This window comes from Bemisia tabaci, chromosome 5, assembly GCF_918797505.1.
Source record: "Bemisia tabaci chromosome 5, PGI_BMITA_v3".
NCBI classification, from domain to species: Eukaryota; Metazoa; Arthropoda; class Insecta; order Hemiptera; family Aleyrodidae; genus Bemisia; species Bemisia tabaci.
This window is the reverse complement of record NC_092797.1, coordinates 54,859,129-54,882,120: the sequence shown is the minus strand read 5'-3', so window position 1 is coordinate 54,882,120 and position 22,992 is coordinate 54,859,129. Positions and strand designations below refer to the sequence as shown.

The following is a 22,992-nucleotide window of genomic DNA, read 5'->3' as shown; positions in this document are numbered from 1 at the left end:
TAATGCACAATTTAATTTGATGTGAACTATTCACTCAACGGAATTGAACAGTGTTGTATCGATTTGACTGCTCCCAGCGGCTGTTTTGACGAACAAAAATATGCACCTGTAAATGACGGTCGTGTGTGCCTAAAACTTAATAACAGCATATGTTTATACATTTTGGGTGAAAAACATATTTATTTCGTAGTCAAATACATTGTCAATTCAGCTACAATATTTTTTTTTCATGAAATTGGTACAAAATTCGGAGCAATTTATCGGACGAAAAAAAGGTTATGAGGCCGCACATATTGCAACTTAACGATCATGAATGTGACGGCCGTGACGTTTTGAGCAGAAAAAGCTGAAAATGAAATTTGATTCAGTGACTTTCACAATTTCACTTTCCAGAATTCGTTGAAAAGACTTATTTTTCACTGCATTTACATCAGGTAAAATCCGATATTTTTTATAACACCCTTTACAAATATTCGCGTCTAAAACCCGACACTTTTCCTAGAAATGCCCGCGTGTCACATACCACAAAAAAGCTTCCAGGCAGTCTTTCTTTTGTCCCTGTCAACACGAGCTCAGTTTGGACGGAAAAGTTCCGCGAACTTCAGAAAAAGTCATAACTGAGTTTTAACAAAGTTCCTGGAACAAGTTCACCCGAGGTTCTTCGATAAAATCGCTAAGATCACCAACATCTGAGCGATTATCCTCGAACTTGTTGCAATAAAATCGCGATTTTATCGCCCGGCAATTTATCGCGATATCATCGCAACAAAAATGCGATATATGGCGATTTAATCTCGATTTTATTGACGAAAATTGATCGCGATTTTATTCAATAAAAAATTGCGATGTATAGCGATTTAATCGCCATAAATCGCAATTTTTTATTCGATAATATTGCGATAAATTGCCACCGATATAATCGCGATAGTCAACCGATAAAATCGCTGTTTATCGCGATAACTGCTACTTGGGATGTTCTGCATTTATCTGGAGGGGTGACGGGAAAATATTCGGCGCACTGCGTGGAAACGCAGAGAGCGTTCACAAAAAAGGGAGTTAATCGAATAGGTACGTCATACGCCTTCTTCTGACGGCACTCCGCATTATTGTTGACGCAGAATTCGCCAGCTACAATGATACCGCTGGTTTAGCAACGTACTAAACCGACCGTGCCGTGGACGACTCTTGCAGATTTTACTTTTTTGTTTTAAAAATCACTTGAAAAGAAACGTCCATTTCCCCGTGCTTTAGGAGGACGTGTCGTGCATGTACAATTATTCTCTTTTCACAAACACTGATACAAATCTTTTTTAGGAGATGAAAAAAGGTCTGCGTTCTATTGCAAGGAGGGTATGCCGCTGCCAGGAGGAAAATGTCAACTCTTCTTCACTAACATCAAACGTCTCGTTCTGTTCTCGTTGGAGGCAAAAGTCACCGTCTAACCAGTTGACGTGCCTCTCTCTCGTTCTTTGATGACCCATCTGCGAGGAGGTCATGCGATTCTGGGGTCTCCTGTATCTGGCAGTCTTCTTCGTCACTTGCAGTTCTGTGAGTTTTTAATATTATCCATATCCTATTTGTACTATTGTATTTCAGTGAGAGATCGACATTCTCTCCACACTGGAAAAAAAACACATTGGATCTAGAGTCCAGACTCTTAAAACATCGACAAGAAAAAATATTCTTGATTCAATCAGATTTAAGCTTAAATTAAGGTCCAAGCCTCTTAATTTGAGCGGATTTCCTTTTGATTTAAGCTTAAATTCAATTGAATCAAGAGTCCTTTTTCTTGTCAATGTTTTCAAGAGTCTGGACTCTAGATCCAACGTGTTTTTTTTTTTCCAGTGCAATTTCCAGGTCTATATTGTTAGCAAACTCAGACAAAGGTGTTTTTTTTTGGATGGAATTGAGAATTTGTTGATATTTAAAAATTAATAAATTGCGTTTAAAAATGGAAACTTCTGATGGAACTGAGCGGGAAAATATCCTAGATAGTTACAGAAACTATATGCCAAAGCGATCTAACCCGTTAAAATACAAGTTTTTTTCATGAGCCCCCCCCCCCCCCCCCCCAAGCATCCTATGACGTCGCTAAGCGATGTATTTTCTCATTTTTAAACCTTTCATCTCCAATTCCTTATATCAGAGAGAAATCGTGAAAGATCGGTGAAAGCAGCTTATTAAGTATGCGGTCATTATTCAATTAGACATTTTCGTGCAAATATTCCAAAAAAAGGCGCCTTTTGGTCTGTAGAAAATAATGTTACCCTAATATGAATCCTTAAAGTATGAGAGTGTTCCAAGGTTAGTGGATTTTACACATTTTGCTATGAAATTTTGGATAATGGTGAGGCTGAGACGCATGCATTTTGACAAAACATATTTCGTGTTGTCAAATTTGTGTTGGAAAATGTGGACGTGGACCCGTCGGGTTGAAATTCTGAGAGGAACTGTGCAGTGTGAGTGGACTTTAAAGTCTCATCAAAAGGGCTTTATACCCTACCCCCCTTTGGATCTTAAAATAAGTGGTAAAAATATCCCCAAGGGCTCAAAACGATTGTTTCATGGTCTATTTTCAAGAGACCAAAGTCGCAGCTAATTCCGATCGGATTTCCCCACTTTTTTATGGAATCTACGACAGAGCGTCTTTTTCCAGGCTGGAATTTCGTAAAATTTTTGGTTTTTTTCCGCAAAAATTTCACGGAAAATCGTTGAAAATGCGTCAGCGTTTAGACATGCAACTGTCCTTGGAAAAAAGGGGAGGCATAAGTCCAACGGATCGTGAAAATTCATTGTTGTTTGTGACCTATTGTTAGAGTGATATATGATCTATGTAAGTCTAGCCGACTTACATGCTTTCCTTACGTGGAATTTGCGAACACGAACTAAGCAGCAAAAATTAAATACAGGAATTTTCGGTAAAACCGCGTATCTAACGAATGAGTATGAGGGGTTTTAAACGTCTCGAGGTGAAAGTACCAGGCAACGCATCTCGTTTGCGGTGTTTGTAAATCTCGGCTCCTATTTTACTTTTTTGAAGGACATTGGCGGATCCAGTAGATTGTAAACATTGTTTTTCTCAATTTAAACCTATGGAAATGTATCGATATTTGGAGGGGCCAGGAGCTCCGACATGAATCGATTATTTAACATAGGTTTAAATGGAGGGAATCCGGTGTTGCCAAATTGGTGGACCCGGCTTTGATGAAGGAGCTCTAATAAATGTTATTCCTTCAAGTTTTCACAGAGTTTCCTGATTTGTACTGAGAAAAAAATCATGGAAGTTTTTTAGGAATTGACGTTGGCAGGTTTTTCATTTAAAATATAATATAAGATAGAAAGTCTGCAACGTCGCAAACCGAGATACGTGGTCCAGTAGTTTCGCCATCGATTTGAAATACCCCATGCGGGTGGATCTGTTGTTTCAGACCGTGAGATTATACTGATTTCACATTAACTTTTGGTTATCAAATATGTAAAAACATTGTAGGTATTTTTATTATAAAAATAATTATTATTCTTAAAAAAACTGCTAATTGGCCACACGATCAACCGAACAGCGTTTTGCAATAAGTGGCTCAGCGGTAAAACCACTCTTGTGTATAGGGAAACTAATGGTATATACTTTGTTTCTAAACTGAGCCAGAAATTGTAGTTCCTAGTTGAAAGAAGCAGTCCACTTTTAATAATCAAGAAAAATTGGATAGTTTCAGTGTGAATTTTTTTTAAAAAAATCTACCAGATATATCCTTCTAAAATTCCCACATTTTATAAAAAAATCCTGAAAACCTTTTATTTGTTCCACATGTTAAATAAATGCGATTTAGCTCTTAAGCGCCCACATTTTCCGTTTCAGATGAGGAACCACTCAAATAGCGGCGCAAGGTCAGCCTCGCAACGACTTGCAGCATTTAGTCGCAGTTGGTGCTCGTGGTGAGTTCTTGCAAATTTATCTTTGTTCATCAATGATGACAGATCGACCGTCTCACTTTGTCAATCGATTGTCACATTTTGCGGAAGCTAAGGGCTCAGAGGGATTGAAAGGAAGAGAGGATAGAACTCGAAGACCTTACGACGAATACCTTTCCCTCTCCTTCTTTTTCATCTTTTTCTCTTCCTTCTTTGCCCCCTTCTTTGATAATTCCTCCTCTTTCCTCTCCTTGTCTATCTCCCCCTGCGCCTTTTTCCCCAGGAGAGGGGAGGGGAGGGCGTCATTTCAGCCAAATCTGAGGAAGCGGAAAAATTATTGAAAAGAGACTAATTTTCTAAAATCGATCGGAAGCAACCGAAGCATATTTCCTTAAACATTGGTTATTTTATAAAATGTATTGGAGGGATGCAGTTCATCGTATCCCAAACAAAGAAATGTTACTCAATTCCAAGGTTGTAAAATTGACTCAAACAATTTGACTTTTTACAAGAATGTTACTATGTAATTGTCCAAAATTTTGCTGACTTTTGGGTGGGGTCAGAAGAAAAATTATTGAAATAGTTAGAAACTCTCAATAGTTTTCTAGTCAGAATACAAGAAAGTGAAAGTTTTGCAACTTAGTGATGTAGTTGCGTTCTTTCGTGCGGGAAATGACGAATTATGACCCACCGTACCCTCCCAAAACCGCAGCCCCCCCTTTTTCGTTCATACATATATCCCCCTTCTCATCATCTGTCTTTTTCTCTTCCTCCATCTTTTCCTCTCCTATATCGTCTTTTTTTCAATTGCGTTCTTTGTCGTCTCGCTAATCTCCTTCGTTTTCCTCCTTTTCTTTCTCTTCTCCTTATTTTTCCTCGTCTGCTCCCCCGCAATCGATGGCCTGAGGGGGGGGGGGGGGGGGGCAATTTCAGGTTTTGCGGGGGTGACGATTCACCTTCGCGAGCGCCCTGTCCATCCCATTACTGCCATGCTGAGGAAGAACGCCGTATGAGCCTCCAGACGTTGCCAAATTTCCTTTGATAAAATATGAATTTTCAGGACAATCTGTGAATTTTTTTCTTTGAATACTTCAGTCAATTTTATTCACATTCGGAATGAAATAGGTAATCCAAAAATTTCAAATTTTATGAGACAATATTTATAAATTTCCTTAAAAATAAACATTTTATCGGAGGAAATTTGACAACTCTCGAATGTTAATACGGTGTTATTCCTTAGCAAGGTAGAATAGCTCAATGAAGCCACGTATGGCTGCACCGATTAAGGACGGATGCCATTTTTTAAACTCGAGGTGGATTATTTAGGGAAAATCAAAATTTCAGTCTATGGATAAATTATTGAGGAATATTGGTGCCGAAAATCATCTTCCAAAGTCTTAAAATGAAATCAAGAGTACCGTTTTGAAACTTAATCAACGATATAGATAAATCGAAATCGGTTGCAAAATGGAAACAGTGCTTTCGAGTTTGTTTAAAGATTTTGGAAGATTATTTTCGGCACTAACGTTCCTCAATGATTGATCTTCAGACTGAAATAAAACCAATCAAAATGATTAAACCTTGCATTATTGATGACCAAAGTGCGAAACCACTTATCTCCGTTTGCAACGGTGCAGACAAACTGTCATACTACATTTTTTCTTCCGAAAACTAGTCCTAGTAATATCTTGAAATTTTTTGCTCCGCAAGAAGAATATTGTGCATAAGTGTCAAGCTGTAAAGTTAGCTTGTTGCTCTCCGAGAAAATACAATACGGGTGGAACACTTTGAAACACTGCAATGGAGATACGTGCTTTCGCACTTTGCCCATCGATATTATTCCTATCCAGAATCTATTTCACCAAAGCTGAAGATGCATCTTAAAGAGACGACCATCAGTAGCGTGGTGTGCTTTGCATTATATCAATTCTGCCGTGTTAAGGAAAAACGCCGTATGATGGCAAAATCAGACGTTGCAAAATCTCCTTTGATAAAAAACGAATTTCCGGATTTTCCGGGTGCACTTATGAATATTTCCCTTCCAATTTTCCAGATTATTTTGTTCGCAATTTCACCTAAAGTTCCTGAAAATTTCAAGGAAAAATATTCATAACATTTCTCAAAAACAAACATTTTATTGGAGGAAATTTGGCAAATCTCGAATGTCCAGGCAATAGGGAAGTTCTTGGGGAAAATTTCCCGGAAAACTTTTTGATGAGTGATTCCTATGTATTTTTGGACGCTGAATCCGATTTTCGCATTTGTGTAAAGATCTTTTCGCCGCTAAAGCCGCCATTTTGAAAAAATGGCCTAAAAATGGCCTAAAATCCCAATTTTTGAAAATATCTCGCTTATTTTTGATTTTTTGACCAAAGTAGTTATTTTCAAAAATAAACTACATAAAATTCTAAAGAAAACAGGTTCTTATCAATTTTTTGATTTGACTGAAATTTAAGCCGCCAGAGCGCGCTGAAAAAACCGCCAAAATTCGATTTTCGCGAAACTTGCGCTTTTCTCGTGAATAATTTTTCTCAGGGCGACTCTACGTGAAAAATCTTAACTATCAAACTGATACAGCAACAAATCTAATACTAGGAGTTGCTTTTTACTAAATTTTTCTTAATCCTGGAGCACTGACAAGCTTTTGAAGTCGCATTGAAAAAAGCTAAACCGAGTATGGGCAGGGTTCGCCAGTATCTGCGTAATTACTCTTCTGTGGACTTTTCTAGGGGACTTATTTACGAGTCAGATTGTAAAATTTCATTGGAAGGTGACCCCCCCGCCCCCCCCCCCCGAAAACCTCTAATAATTAAATGTCACAAATTACCCCCCCCCCCCCTCCTCCTCACTCTGGCAATTACCATATGGCGCAATTCATTTTAGTGAATGAAACGTGAATGATTTCATCGGTTTCGAGCAAAAGTTAATGTTAAGTTACTTTAAAACACATGGAAAAAAATGGAAACGCTGATTTGCATGACCTTCCGTATGCATCAATACATCATGAACTCCTAGTCTAAAATTGGCAACCTCCGTTGAAGACGAATGAATGTCCATCGACAAGTTGCAAGTTATGAGCTTACAAGCTATGACTTGTTCAGTTATTTGATCTATGATTCACTTTAAAAATTGAATATTTTTTAAAAAAATCACGATTTAATCAAATATGCAGAGGAATATAAATACTCGAAATCAACACGTGAAATCATTTCTGCTGCAGGCCGGAAGCTGTTTCTTGCACTTTACGGCCAGAGAGACATTGAGAAAGTTTCTCTGAATAAGTACAGATACGGCTGCTTTACAAAATCTTAATTTCAAAATAAACAAAATCTTGGGTCTTTGCCTCCAACTGAGAAGGCTGCAGCAGAGCATGCATTCCGAACTTATTTGCAGGTCCAGGAGTGGCAGGGCGAGAAAAAGGATCCTTGCAATTGGGGCTGGAAAGCCACCAAAAATGGGCTAACGCCTATAACAAATTTGGATTCACCAGCTCCCGAAAATATTTTAAAGCTAATTGCCTGCAAGTGCAAGAAAAGTTGCCGCAAGACTTGTGGGTGCCGTAAAAATGGCTTACGATGCACCATTCTCTGTCAGATGTGCAATCATTCCTGCGATAATTTTCAAATGGATGATACCCTACAAGGGGAGGAAGAGGAAGGAGACATCGACGAAACGGAAATTATGACATTCTTAGATGATAATCAGGATTGTGAACCTGGCTCATCTACGCCATCAACGCCGGTACCTGACCAAAAATCTGAAACTGACAGTGAATATGACGAAAGTGACCTGGAAATTGAAGAACCAGCAACAACAGTACTGCACTCAAACAAAGCAGTGCAACATATTGATCCGAAACCATCCAATCAAAAAAAAAACAAGAACTCGGATGTGCCACAAACTGATCTCACGAAAATTCCAGGACCATCTACAATACGCTGTAGAATATAATTAGGTAGAAACATGATTTGCATTTTATAACTTTGTATGCAGAGTATAATTTCTTCAAAAATTGCTTGATTTGTGAAAATTAAGAAAACTCTGAAATGTCTTTATTAAAACTTGAAAAAGCTATGCAAATGTATGTAATAATACAGTCCGTCTACTTCAAAGTAAGCTTTTTTCCGTCCATTTTTTCTATTCCCGTCCAAAAAACCGAACCGTTGCTCGAAAGCTATGAAATCACCGATGAAATCATTCACGTTTCATTCACTAAAATGAATTGCGCCAATAGCGGTAATTGCCAGAGTGAGGAGGAGGGGGGGGGGGGTAATTTGTGACATTTAATTATTAGGGGTTTTCGGGGGGGGGGGGGGGGGGTCACCTTCCAATGAAATTTTACAATCTGACTCGTAAATAAGTCCCCTAGAAAAGTCCACAGAAGAGTAATTACGCAGATACTGGCGAACCCTGCCCATACTCGGTTTAGCTTTTTTCAATGCGACTTCAAAAGCTTGTCAGTGCTCCAGGATTAAGAAAAATTTAGTAAAAAGCAACTCCTAGTATTAGATTTGTTGCTCTATCAGTTTGATAGTTAAGATTTTTCACGTAGAGTCGCCCTGAGAAAAATTATTCACGAGAAAAGCGCAAGTTTCGCGAAATTCGAATTTTGGCGGTTTTTTCAGCGCGCTCTGGCGGCTTAAATTTCAGTCAAATCAAAAAATTGATAAGAACCTGTTTTCTTTAGAATTTTATGTAGTTTATTTTTGAAAATAACTACTTTGGTCAAAAAATCAAAAATAAGCGAGATATTTTCAAAAATTGGGATTTTAGGCCATTTTTAGGCCATTTTTTCAAAATGGCGGCTTTAGCGGCGAAAAGATCTTTACACAAATGCGAAAATCGGATTCAGCGTCCAAAAATACATAGGAATTAATCGATTCTTTACCCTAGCATCAAATGGGGAATTATCGATAACCGATTCACGCTACGCCAATGACGACCATGAATACAACTTTACCCTCTTCTGTCCATAGTCTGAAAGGGAGCCAAAGACGACGGCGTACACAAATCGAGTGGCAAAATTCCGCATCTTCGTGGTCATCGATGTCGTCATTCGAAGAGGAATCCGATCGGAAATCGCGGGTTAAATCAACCAAGACGGAAACATCGCGCTTTTACGCGTGGCGTGCGACAACTGCGCGCATGTTAAGAGTACCCGCACGACTGGATGCAAAATCCAAGTGGCCCTCGTGTCTACCAAGACCGAAAAGTTCGGATCCGGAAGTGCGGGTTGAAAAATTCCGGGGCACAGACGCTTTCATCATAACAGAACGTGGCAAACCTAATGATGCTTCCAAGGATTTCACAGTGAAGATTCTCCAGTATATTGCAACGAAAGACGGACTTGAGCCAGAGATTGTTGAGGAGTCGTCGGGGAAAGATGCGCGAGGTGAGTCCAAAACTAAATAAATTCAATCACGGAAAAAATAAAATTGCTGATGTAACAGTTCGCAATTGCCAAAGAAAGTGACTACAACGTTTCAATGTAGATTTCACTAGTAGTTAAAATAGCATTTTTGCGTTGTGAAATCTTCGTTGAAACATTGCAGTCACTTTTTTTAGCAATTGAATTGTTAAAGCAACAATGGGCCTGTTGCATGCAAGAGATACAGCCGTGCGAATAGACTTTTCAGAGGTTAAATGACACAAAAATTACGATGGTCACATTAAAAAAGTCTGAAATACACTCCTTACTGCGCAATTTGCGTTGTTAGGAACGCGCTTTTTCAAATTTCCCGCGTCTGGGGGCAGTTTTCTAACAGAAACAATTAACGGCAACTCGCGGCTATTTCCGGTCAACTAAAACTGACAACATAACCTAACAATCGGAGCTCGTGATATCGTGAAATGAAATGTAGGAGGATTGCGTTGGATATTTAAAATTTGATCGATTCGGTTAGCGCATAAAGCGTATATGGACCACTATAAGTGATCACGTTGGGTTTGTAAACAAACTGAAGGAAAAATAACAACAACAACAACTCGGCAGCTTCCGGAAATCACCGAGCCCGCCGTTTGCTCGTTTCCGGTGATTAGAAAACTGCCCCCAGACGCGGGAAATTTGAAAAAGCGCGTTCCTAACAACGCAAATTACGCAGAAAGGAGTGTATTTCAGACTTTTTTTATTTGACCATCGTAATTTTCGTGTCATTTAACCTTTAAAAAGTCTATTCGCGCGGCTGTATCTCTTGCATGCAACAGGCCCATTTAATATTTTCCGTATGGGTCAGTTGCGCTGAGCTAGTCATATGTATAATCGTGTTATGATGGTTCAGGGAGAGTCGGCTCACAGTGGATCGAGGCAACTAGAGAGGTCGGACATGAATTGCAATTTTGCAAAGAGGTTGTTCCAAAAACGCCGATTTTGGCCCCCCCCTGGATTTGGCCCAAACTTTGCTCAGATGTTGTACTAAGTGTCCCCGATGCTTGGGCAAAATTTCAGCCCCCTCGGATAATTAGGGGGGAGGGGGCAGGGGGGCAAAGTTGCAATTTTTTCAAAACTTTAAAAATCGATATCTCGCGAACGGTTTGAGTGTAAGTGTTGCGGTTTGCGCTAAAAAACGTCAAAAAATATTCTCTACAAGAATATTAATGCTGTTTGCAAGGTTGCGTAATTTATCGCGGTCATAAATCGATTTTTTCGATTTTGAAGGTTCGACTTTTTTTCGTTTTTCGTCTCTCCTCTCTTTTGAATCGTTGCTACGTGAATAAAAACCTGTTGAGGTGATTCTCCATGAAATTCTGCATCTACCACACTTTGTTTGATCTTGGGGAAACGATTCGTTCGTGAGTTATAGCGATTTTTCTGCGCGTTATCGGTTACGCGCGGGCGGCTTATCGGCGGCGCTCCATCCCGCGCGGGCAACGCAGAGGTTGTTTCACCCCTAGGGCCTTATATTCATGCTGTAGGCTGTAATTATCTATATTTTCTCCTCCCCCCACCCTTCCCCTGCAATAAATATTTGTTTAATACTTCGTTATACAGGGTATCCCAGACCACCCGTAACAGGTCTTTTTCTCGGTTGGTTTAGGTAGTACGAAGTGGGAGGCCGCGGAATTGAATAGGGAATTGACCCCAAGGAATCCGAATTTCACGGTCCCGAAACCCCCCATGCCCCCCTTGTGAGGTGAAGAAGGGGTCTCGATCCCCAAAGTTGGGAGACATTGTGCCTCCCCCTTTAACCCCCGAGGGTGGCTAGGGGGGCATCGGGACCATGAAATTCGGATTCCTTGGGGTCAATTCCCTATTCAATTCCGCGGCCTCCCACTTCGTACTACCTAAACCAACCGAGAAAAAGACCTGTTACGGGTGGTCTGGGATACCCTGTATAACGAAGTATTAAACAAATATTTATTGCAGGGGAAGGGTGGGGGGAGGAGAAAATATAGATAATTACAGCCTACAGCATGAATATAAGGCCCTAGGGGTGAAACAACCTCTGCGTTGCCCGCGCGGGATGGAGCGCCGCCGATAAGCCGCCCGCGCGTAACCGATAACGCGCAGAAAAATCGCTATAACTCACGAACGAATCGTTTCCCCAAGATCAAACAAAGTGTGGTAGATGCAGAATTTCATGGAGAATCACCTCAACAGGTTTTTATTCACGTAGCAACGATTCAAAAGAGAGGAGAGACGAAAAACGAAAAAAAGTCGAACCTTCAAAATCGAAAAAATCGATTTATGACCGCGATAAATTACGCAACCTTGCAAACAGCATTAATATTCTTGTAGAGAATATTTTTTGACGTTTTTTAGCGCAAACCGCAACACTTACACTCAAACCGTTCGCGAGATATCGATTTTTAAAGTTTTGAAAAAATTGCAACTTTGCCCCCCTGCCCCCTCCCCCCTAATTATCCGAGGGGGCTGAAATTTTGCCCAAGCATCGGGGACACTTAGTACAACATCTGAGCAAAGTTTGGGCCAAATCCAGGGGGGGGCCAAAATCGGCGTTTTTGGAACAACCTCTTTTAATGTTTATTTCGACACATTTTTAACTTCAAGGGGTGCTCAGTGAAGAAAATTTCACGAGAAGACTCATGGAGTCACTTTTAGAATTTCAAAGTTTTGTATGATTGGAGTTTTAAGCGGTTAAAGGTTCCAAATTTTGTCTGACCTCTCCTATTGACTCGATCCACTGTGCGGCTGTGCCTACTCCCGCCATGTGAAATTCGAACCAGTTTACTTCATGATTCCTTAGAAGGTCTCCTTTCATTTGACTTGGAATCTTGTCGATTTACCATACCTATTCATCTAATATTCATTGGCAGATTTTTTTAATATTACTTTTTTTTTCATCACATTTCAAATATTAATGTTGAAAAAAATAATTGAAATTCGAATTTTCAATAAAGCATATTGATTATTTGGACGTATGTCTATCAAACGGACCTAAGCGCCATAGGGTGAGGAAAGTCGAGGGGGGCTTGGATTGGCGGCGGAATCGGGCGTTCGGCTTATTCCGTCCTATACTCGCAATGCTTTTCCATGGCGCTGAGGTCCGTTTGACAGAACGCGCTATCCGGGATTCTAAATTCCTCAAAAGGAACTCAAATTGGCGCTTAGTTCCGTTTGATAGAAATACATCCATTTGTCGAGTAAAAGAAAAAAATTCTAAAGAATCAGAAGAATAAAAATGAAAATCCATCCGGTGGATCCTAAGAAAAGGGCACATGAGATCGTTTGATTTGTGCATCGCGAGAGTGGGCATGCTGAATTTTTCCTAGTTCGAGGTTTTCAACCATGTGATAACATAGTTGATTAACATGTGATAACACCAAGCTTGAATTCTATCCCTACTTGGTTAAGTCAGCTAAATTTTACGACTAATCGATTCGGAATTTATTTTAGTCAATGCTTGCAAATCTGTGGGATTAATCAAAGATCTATATCTATCATGGTTAAGTTGTTTATCTTGGGTCGTAATTTTTAAGCTTGATTAATAAATTCCACCTTGCCATTGAAAGGCTTAAAATAAGAATTATAAAAAAAGTAAAAAATGACCGAAAAGTAAATAACGACCTCTTGAATCAATCGTAATAACGCACGTTTATGTATTTTTAGTTAGGAATATTTATTCCATATTGTCTCAAACGAGATATTATGTATTTTGGTCGGACTTGGTATCATTTTTTGGTTTAGGCAATTCATAATTTCACTCTTGCGCGGCGTGAATGATCGATTATCGATAATCCCCCATTTGAAGCTGTGATAAAGAATCGATTATTAGGGTGTTCGTTGCGGACACCCTGTTTATCGATCCTTTTCCATAGGTTTAAATGGCAGATCACTCGATGTATCGCAAAGCACGCCACACCACTGTCTGTTCTGCTATTTCAATAATTACTTTTTTCCTTTAGAACGCTTAGAAATGGAATCTAGAGGCATTTTTCTGGGCCTGGCACTGTGTGTCTTTTCTTTTTCTCTTTTTCCCCCACCTTCTTTCATTTGTGATTTGAAGTGAACTCTTCAAGTCTCCTGAGAGTGTGGCAACTTTTCAATAGATTGTGCCAAAAAACAAAAAATGTGGTGGCAAGCATTGATTTTTTTGTGCTTTTATTCCTTTTTTTGATACAGCTCTCGCACCTATGGTGATTTAAGAGTTCCAATGGAATATTCCGCTCATTAGTTTTTTTTGTCGTTTTTTTTCCCTCCCTCTCTACCCGCAAGGGAGGCGAGGTTAAATGCAAAGTGGTTCAGGAATGGAATGTCATTAAGCACATTTTGTCACCTTCCTGCCAAAGCATCACAAGCGCCATGCGACGTTTCAAAATTTCCTCCGCCATTTTATTTCTTTTCGGTGAAATTGTTCAACGAAACTGTCCGGAAGTGTCACTGAATTTTTTTTGTGTTGCCAATAAAATTCAGTGAAATTTTCGAAAAGATTCCACCGACGATTTCTCTGTAAAAAAATAAAATGGTGGCGGAAATATTGAAACGTCGCATGACGCTTCCGAATCCGATACTTTTGCTCGAGGGTGACGATTTGAAGAGGATTAATTCAGAGCCAGAGCGACTATTACTTTGCGACGCTGAGAAGCTTCAGATTTCCTGTTTTTACTTCATCAACTGACATGTGCATACACTGTACGTACACGAGGTTCGTGGAATTTTTGCCAAATCACAGAGATATAACGACGTGAAACAAATTATGATGAGTTTTAATGAGGTATTGATGAGTGGCCATTCAGAGGCCGGAAAAAAAAATCGTTAATCGAAAATTTACGACTCCTCAATGCAATCAAGGCCTTTGGCTTTCGACCTTTTCATTTCCTCGATCCTCTGACGTAAGAGCGTATCTTAATTTTCGCATGAGCCGCGGAATACATTTATATACATGTAAAATAGGGCTCACGTAGACATTAAGATACGCCCTTACATCAAATGAACGAAGATTTGTGTCTGTTCCGGGGGAAGAGAACCCCTTACCCCCCCCCCCCCCGTGTATAACGAGACGGCGAGTTTCCATGGCGTCAAGTCACGTCGAAAAATTGGATCTTTCCGCGACCAATACTCTCTAGTACATCAAGAGTGCCTGAGTGCACTTCATTTTTTGTGTCAGATTGGGGAAAAAGTTTAAAAATGAGGCTAGATTGCGTCTTTCCTGTTTATGGCTGTGTTACACGTCTACCTATTTTCCCGACTCCAAGCTGAAAGAATTTATCCCGCGTCACAATCACTGGGGCCAAATTACGCGCTGAAAACTGGAAAACCTGTCAAACGCGAATTGAAAACAAGTTCCCTGGTAAAAATTTGCAGTAGAATCTGTGTTTCAAAATACCACAGACCTAAAGCTGGCTGTAAGATTTTCAATAGCTTCTGTAGCCGGCTGTACAATTTCTTATAGCCTTTCATAGCCGATGGCGATTAAGCAACAGCCACACGATAAAGTTTATGCTAAACGTTACAAAATACGGATACTAGGACTTCGTTAGTTTTTGGACTACCGCTCTCTTTTTGTGCCGTAGTATCTCTATTTATTTTGCGAGGAAAGCTCCGTACTTTTGAAGGATGCCTGTCATTCTTAATAAGTTGGAGCGCCTTCAATTTCTCATGATACTGTGCAATACCTCTGGTGTGAAATAGTTGTTTCAGACGCCGTGGCACGCTGCGGCGCGGCAGAAGGACAGAGAGAAACGCGCATTGGCGCCTACAAACCTAACAGGGATACTTCACGCATTGCGCAATGCGTGAAGTATCCCTGTTAGGTTTGTAGGCGCCAGTGCGTCGCCGCTCCGCTTTGGCTCCAATATTTAATCTCGCGGAGTCAGCGTTTTTCAACTTATGATTTTGAAATGTTTGCACTTTCTGTATGGATTATTCTCATTTTAATTGATGAAAAAAATATGTTTTAAAGGAAAATATAATGTGTGTTTCGTAAATATTAAGGTAATTCCGTATCAAACTTAATGATTTCCAAAGCACACGAATTTCTACACAATTTCTTATAGCCTTTTGTAGCCAATGGCGATAAAGTGTAAAGCCCGGCGATAGGAACTATAGCCCGACTGTATACTTTTTTATAGCTTCGTATAGCCCGGCTATATGATTTGCTCCGCTTTCTACAGCCATCGGTGCGGTGGCGTTTGCGGACGTGGCGTTTGCGGATTCTAAGAATCGGGTGGCGTTTGCGGATTCTCATATTTTGACGGTGGCGATTGCGGACAGGCGGAACAGGGCCGGTGGACTTTGCGGACCAGCGAATTTCGGCGGTGGCGATTGCGGACGAAGGGGTAGGCACCTACATATGCTGCCCCCCACCCCTGCGCTATATATTGAAGAGAAAAATTACCGGAGAGGCTCTGGATTCCTTTTCGTGGATGTAGAATGAAAAAAATATTAGTATTAAACATTCGTATTATATTAGTATAAAAACATATAAGCAGTGAACAAACAGTAAGTTTTTTTTAAAAAAAGGCATATCAGAAATCGCGAGAAACCGAAAAATCGTCAGTTTCAGTCCATTTTTAGGATGAAAAACATGTTGTAAATTCTAGTCCAAATTACTGAAAGTCAAAAAATTAATACGAAAAATGAAAACACATTTTCATTTTTTGACTTTCAGTAATTTGGACTAGAATTTACAACATGTTTTTCATCCTAAAAATGGACTGAAACTGACGATTTTTCAGTTTCTCGCAATTTCTGATATGCCTTTTTTTAAAAAAACTTACTGTATGTTCACTGCTTATATGTTTTTATACTAATATAATACGAATGTTTAATACTAATATTTTTTTCATTCTACATCCACGAAAAGGAATCCAGAGCCTCTCCGGTAATTTTTCTCTTCAATATATAGCGCAGGGGTGGGGGGCAGCATATGTAGGTGCCTACCCCTCCGTTCGCAATCGCCACCGCCGAAATTCGCTGGTCCGCAAAGTCCACCGGCCCTGTTCCGCCTGTCCGCAATCGCCACCGTCAAAATATGAGAATCCGCAAACGCCACCCGATTCTTAGAATCCGCAAACGCCACGTCCGCAAACGCCACCGCACCACAGCCATCTATATGATTTTCAATAGCCTTCTTTAGTCGGCTATAAGAACTCCTATGGTATTTTGAAACGCAGCTCCTATCGCCAATTTTTACCAGGGTATGAATAGAGGAAGTAGGAAAAATATGCATCGAAGAAGATATACGACCGAGTTGGAGCTTCAATTTTAATTCTGTCCAATTCAGATGCGTTTAATTTAAGTATAGTGTTGAAAGTGATGAAATAAAAACCTAGGATGAAAAATAACACTGGAAAAAAAGTCTGGTAGATCCAGTGTCGAGAATCTTAAAAAATTGGACGATAAAAAAAATTACTCCTAGCGCTTAAAGCAATGAAGCACCAGCGTAAATGAGGCAAAGAGAAACAAGAACAACATGGAAATAGGGCGAGAGAAAAGACGGGCATTGATGACGGCGCAAAGATACAGCTATTCGTGCTTGATGGGTGTTGGTGTTGCATCTGCGAAAATGAAGGCGCGATGACGCGAGGCGTGAGCTCGCAGTGTTCGGCACTCTACTACCAAATAAAGAGGCGTCGCTCAGATTCGAGAGAGAACTTAATATAAACAAGGCCCGAATCCGTCTTTTTAAATTCGGATGTGTTGACACTGGCCGTTTTCAGTTTTTCTCAATATGACGTCATTCTTTTAAGCGCTCTGCTAAGAGGGAGTGCTTTTTTATTTTAACCTGCCTCTAGAATTCTAGTATACCAGTGACGATGCGTTCAAATGGCGTAGCAGTTCAACAACAAGATCGCGCGCGCGGCGAGGGGCCTCCAGACATATTTGAATACAAACTGATTGCGGTGGACGCACGGGTCCTAAGACAGTATGTTGGAGTTTTTTAGCCACTGTGCGATAAAAATCAGCATAAAGCTAAAAATCTCAATAAAGAGGGAAAAAGCTCACACACAAGCACAATTGTCACTCAAAAAAATACGATGCTTGGTGCAACACTAGTAACGACCATTCAGAAAGACATCTGCAGACACGTTTCGGCCCTCTTGGGCCAATTTCTCAGTGCAGTATAGCCTCTTGAATTTCTTGCTGCCAAGCTCAGAGAGGTCGTGAAAATGAGCCTAAGTCTTGGGATAAAGATTCGTTTGGATAATCGCTCACTAGATGGCGCAAGTTTCCAGCCGCCAGCGACAGCCTAAGTCCCAATGTAGCCGGAGCGCGTCTGGAGTTGCCTTCCTGAGTGGCCGTTTCTAGTGTTGCACCAAACAGTGTATTTCTTTGAGAAAATTATGCTTGTGTGAGAGCTTTTCCCCTCTGTATTGAGATTTTCAGCTTTATGCTGATTCCGAACGCACGTTGAGTAAAAAACGCCAACATACTATTTGTAGAATAGATTAATATGCGACACCCTTAATTAATGCCTCTGATGTCGAAGCACGATAATTTTTTTAGCAGTAGAGCAGTTTCCTCAAAATTGATTGCCGAAATTTTTGTCAGCGAGTTCTATCATCTCAAGGATGCTCATTTTCTTCCGGGAACTTGAAAACGCACCTACATAGAACATTGCTGAGCGCTTCTCTAATATTGACGTATTCGAGTTTTCCCGCTTGTTTGTAGTGTGTTTTTTGGCCGTAGCTAAAGCTTGTACGTACCGGCCCCATACAACCCGCTGGGCACGTATTTTGAGGAAGCCTCTGGTCAATTGGACCCGGCTTGGGCATCCAAGGGTTAAGATATCAAAAACTGCATACGCGCTTTGTCCTCTAAGCCGCCAAAAAACGCGAATTTTCATAGATTTTGGTCTTCGGACCAATGTTGGACCTCCAGCTCGAGATCAAAAAGTACATATATACATTCAAGTCGCTTTACAGCGCGCCCGGGCGCTCTGCGACACCTAATCGCCACTCTTGTCTATCGACCCAGAGGTCATCTGGTAAATGGCATCTTGTAATTTAATCTTGAATGCCACCAATCCACGATTTTGTTGGACGTCCCCTGCGCCTTCTCCTAGGACCAAAAAGTATGAGTATAAAAAAGCCGCGAAATGATTCCGTAAAATGGACGTATTTCTGTCAAACGGAACTAAGCGCCATAGGGGGAGAAAGGTAGAGGGGAGCTTGGATTGGCGGCGGAACCGGGCGTCGGGCTCATTTCGTCCTCTACTCGCAATGCTTTTCCATGGCGCTTAGTTCTGTTTGATAGAACGCGCTATCCGGCATTCTAAATGGACGTATTTATGCGAAAAGGAGATATGTGGAAGTGGGAAGATGGGGTGTGCTCGTTAGTGGTCGGGCCATAAGAATGAATGGGGAATATAAAGCGCCAGTGACGTCAGCAGCAACTAAGCCGCTCGCCTACTCCGCCCTCGTCCGCCCGCCTCCGCATAAACTCATGAGCCCTGTCCACAAGGCTCTCTTGCTATGCCCGCGGCTCATGAGTTAGCATATTTTGGCGCTTAGCTCCTTTTGATTTAATGTCAAATCCCGCTTTTCAATTTTCTCAAAAGGAGCTATATCCACTTTTACATTGTTTCTTATGGCCCAACTGACGAGCACACCCCATCTTTCCACTTGCACATATCTCCTTTTCGCATAAATACGTCCAAATATCTCAAAAGGAACTCAAATTGGCGCTTAGTTCCGTTCGACAGAAATACGTCCAAATGTACCTGGTCGAGCACAAAATAAAAAGAAACTGCGGGATTCGCGGAAGACGCCGATAATCCTTTTTCAGGCCACTGATACCCGAATGCTTGTAAAATTAAATTTTCTTGGCAGGTGAATATAAGAGTACGACCTATAAACGAAACCGTCCCCGACCAATCCAGCGGGAACCCACATTCCCGTATCAATTTCTGGAATCCGATTCGTTTTCAATACCGCCGGAATCACCTCCTCGAAACCCACGTGCACGCCCCTCCCGCTCTAATCAGAACCCACCACCTCGGAACCAACCATCAAGGAACCAACCATCAAGGAACCAACCACCGCGGAACCAACCACCACTGAGCCGACCACCTCGCTACGAACCATCAGCTGCAGAAACGAATCTGGAAGCGGCTCTAATTGGTAATTCTAAAATGTTCTCAAATTTTAAATTTAAATAGATCTTTCACATATGAAGGATTCGCGATTTAAGTTTTTGTGTTTGTTTATGTAAAATTTTACGAGAAACACAATGGTGCCACTGGTTTTTTCAGAAACGAGCATCAAAGCAAAAAAAAAAGCTCTCGAAGTTGACTCCAACAATTCAGTTTTCCCCTAAAATTATTCTGATTTTTGCATGACATTAGAATAGAATTCATAGGGGAAATTTTCAGGTAAGTGCTAAAGATCTATCTGGTAAAAATGAAATTTATGAGGTGAAATTTGGCAACATTACGTGTAGGTACGCTCTTTTCCGAGAGTAACGATGAATTGGATTGCACTTTGCAATAAGGAACCACTATCTCCGGCTCTCCTATAAAAGCACGTAACTGCATAGGAAAATCAATGGCATATATGTTGCCTCTAAAATGAGTAAGAAATAGTGGTCTTTTATTGCAAAATGTGATCCAATTGTCTCTCTAATATCTGTGATCTCTCGGACACGTTAATTTCTGATATACGTTCTCTCCTTGATATTCCAGCTGATCTTCGCTAGAATTTCATCTTTCTAGCCTTGAGCACTTCATTTGGTCCGCTCTTTTAGACGCGTTACCTTCAGAAACTGATCCCTTGGAAGAGATTGAAACGGAATCTCATTACAGAAAAAAACAATGCACAAAGAAAAATATTACGGGTTTTGTACCAATTCTGAGGAAGATGGGGAGTTTAGAGCGAAAAAAACTCATTTTAAACAATAGTTATCAATGATTTGAACATGTTTTAGGCTCATGTTCATATCCATCATGGAGAGACCAAAATATATTGAAATTTTGCTTTTTTTGCCTTGAAAATATAAGCTAAAAAACTCTCAAGATGGGTAGTTTTCAAACCGTGAGTCTACCTCCAGTGTTAGCATTATGGGAGGTGTAAAAAAAAAAAAAAAAAATTAAAAGAAAAGAAAGCTATTTCGAATGCAATATTTCACGTCTGCATGTTTTCGCTTTATTCTAGGGTTTATAGAATAGAATCTTTGCTTAGAGACAGGTAAAAAAGGCCTCTAGACGCAATGGATCCATTTGCCCCCCATCCCCTTTCCAACCCAAATGATGGAACCAATAATTTAGTAATCATTGGACTACATTTTGCAAGTTGGAACTACAATTTCAGGCTCGTCTGTAAAAACGCTCATGGGCGGTTTGACGATAACTGGATTAGTTTTGTCGCCGTAAGAGACAACACACTTTTCGGTCATATTCTTAGTAGTAATGATAATCACTCGAATTTTTTTTTTTGCCTTAATCTATACAGGGTTACGTGTTATAAAGCTGTTCAAAGATTTATCGCTCTACTTTTCAATTTTAATATATGAATGGCCGAAAATGTGCTGTCTGTCACGCTGACTTTTTACCTCGTAACAGACAGCAAATTTTCGGAATTTACATAATATTAATTGAGAAGTAGAGGAATAAATCAATAGAAAGCGTTATAATACGCAACCTTTTGAAGATTAATGGAAAAAATTTGAGTGAATATCAAGTCTACTAAAAATATGACCGAACAATGTGTTGTCTGTTACGGTGACACAACTATTCCAGTTATCGTGAAACCACCCTCGTGTGCACAGGGTGCATACGGTGTTTCCAGATTGAGCTAAAATATGTAGTTCCTAATCGCAAAATGTAGTTCATTTGTGCTGAAACCGATGTTTGGCCACCTCCAGTAAGTAATTATAAGTTAATCGTGATTCGTAACGAACTACCCTGAATTTTTAACAGCATCAGCGGCCACCGAGCAGCCCTCGGCGCCAGTTCCGAAAGTACCCCCCGACCCAAGGGACAAAGAAGCGGACAATGATGCCAGCGACGATGAAAGTAAGTTATTTGCACTACATTTTGCACTAAGAACTACAATATCTGGCTTATCCGTAAAAACCCATATGTGCCTGGGGAAACTGATGGTACATAAGTTCATTCTAAACTGAGCCAGAAATTGTAGTTTCTCATTGCAAAATCAATACACATCTTCTTGTCGGTGTTTGTAGCCGAGCGTGGGATGGTATTTTTACGATAAGAGGAATGGTTGGACTGCATTTCGCAATTAAGAACTGCTTTTTCAGGCTTACTTTAAAAACAACGTATACTATTCATTTGCCTCACCAGATTGGTGTTTTTATGGTTGAGTCAGAAATAATAGTTCCTTATTGCAAAACGTTGTTCAGTTGAGATGTGCGACACTATAATGATGAAAGTGCACTAGTTTCTTCTGCCAGATTTCATTCTGAGGATGTGATACTTCCTTTCTCCAGCTTTCGTACAGAAAAATGTTGGTTTAATACCGATTCACATTGTTTACAAACTAGATATTGAATCAGATCTCAACACCTTCGGCGGGCGGCCCCAACACGTATGGCGGCGTTGCCAAATTGTGGCTATAACATGATCGACACAGCGTATTCGACGCAAAATGAAAATAAGAAACAATAAAATATGCCACGGAAGATGACGGCAAACTCAAGAAAAGCTGCTGCAAACTCTTTTTTTCAAAACTTTTGCGAGACTAGTGCAAGTTTGATTGTTGTATTTGCAAAAAGCTCTTGTGCAGGCTTCCTGCTAACTCGTTTTTCCACAATTTCTAAAATGCTGGGCAAGTTTTCAGCAAGATTGCGATCCACGTTCGGAGAGTATATTGCAATCCAAGCCTTAACAGTTCCTCATTTGCGATTTTGCAGCAGTATTGCATAGAATTGCAAGCTACTGCCATGACTGCAATCTCGCAGCAACCTTGCTATTCAAGCCAGTGTACCTACTGATTAGGATCTTCAACTCAATGTTTGTACAAACATACCTGTTAAGACTCTACTGAGGTAGCTTTGTGTCTTGCGTGTGACGGACCCAATTTGAGTTGATTCACCCCTTTTACAGCTTGCTGTATATGCTATTCCAACTATAAAAACGCTATAATGAAACCTTGCGGTCACTTGACAATATGCTTGACATGCGCCGCGACTCAACAACGACAATCAGAGGGTAACCCACCTGTAGCTTTCAACTGTGCCGAGTGCTGTACGAAAGTAGCAGAGTACGCATACACTGACAGCATAATACGAGCAGCTGATGCCAGGCTGGCCAGCGGTAAGTGACACTAGAGATATTAATGTTCACTGAGCCACAATTGGACGTATTTATGCGAAAAGGAGATATGTGGAAGTGGAAAGATGGGGTGTGCTCGTTAGTGGTCGGGCCATAAGAATGAATGGGGAATATAAAGCGCCAGTGACGTCAGCGGCGACGATGGAGACTCCGAGCCGCGGATCCGTGTCTTTAACTCATGAGCCCTGTCCACAACGCTCTCTTGCCATGCCCGCGGCTCATGAGTTAGCATATTTTGCCGCTTAGCTCCTTTTGATTTAATGTCAAATCCCGCTTTTCAATTTTCTCAAAAGGAGCTATATCCACTTTTACATTGTTTCTTATGGCCCAACTAACGAGCACACCCCATCTTTCCACTTGCACATATCTCCTTTTAGCATAAATACGTCCAATT

General features: G+C 40.6%; 1 protein-coding gene across 1 annotated transcript; it reads left to right on the top strand.

The window, feature by feature from the left end:
* Positions 1–785: 785 nt before the first annotated feature.
* Positions 786–22,990, top strand: LOC109039841 (uncharacterized). Its single transcript, XM_019055515.2, has 6 exons — positions 786–1,548; positions 3,857–3,933; positions 8,886–9,301; positions 19,141–19,431; positions 21,225–21,320; positions 22,371–22,990. The coding sequence occupies exons 1-6, from the start codon at positions 1,495–1,497 to the stop codon at positions 22,586–22,588; spliced, it is 1,152 nt and encodes a 383-aa protein (XP_018911060.2). The 5' UTR covers positions 786–1,494; the 3' UTR covers positions 22,589–22,990.
* The last annotated feature ends 2 nt before the right edge of the window (positions 22,991–22,992 follow it).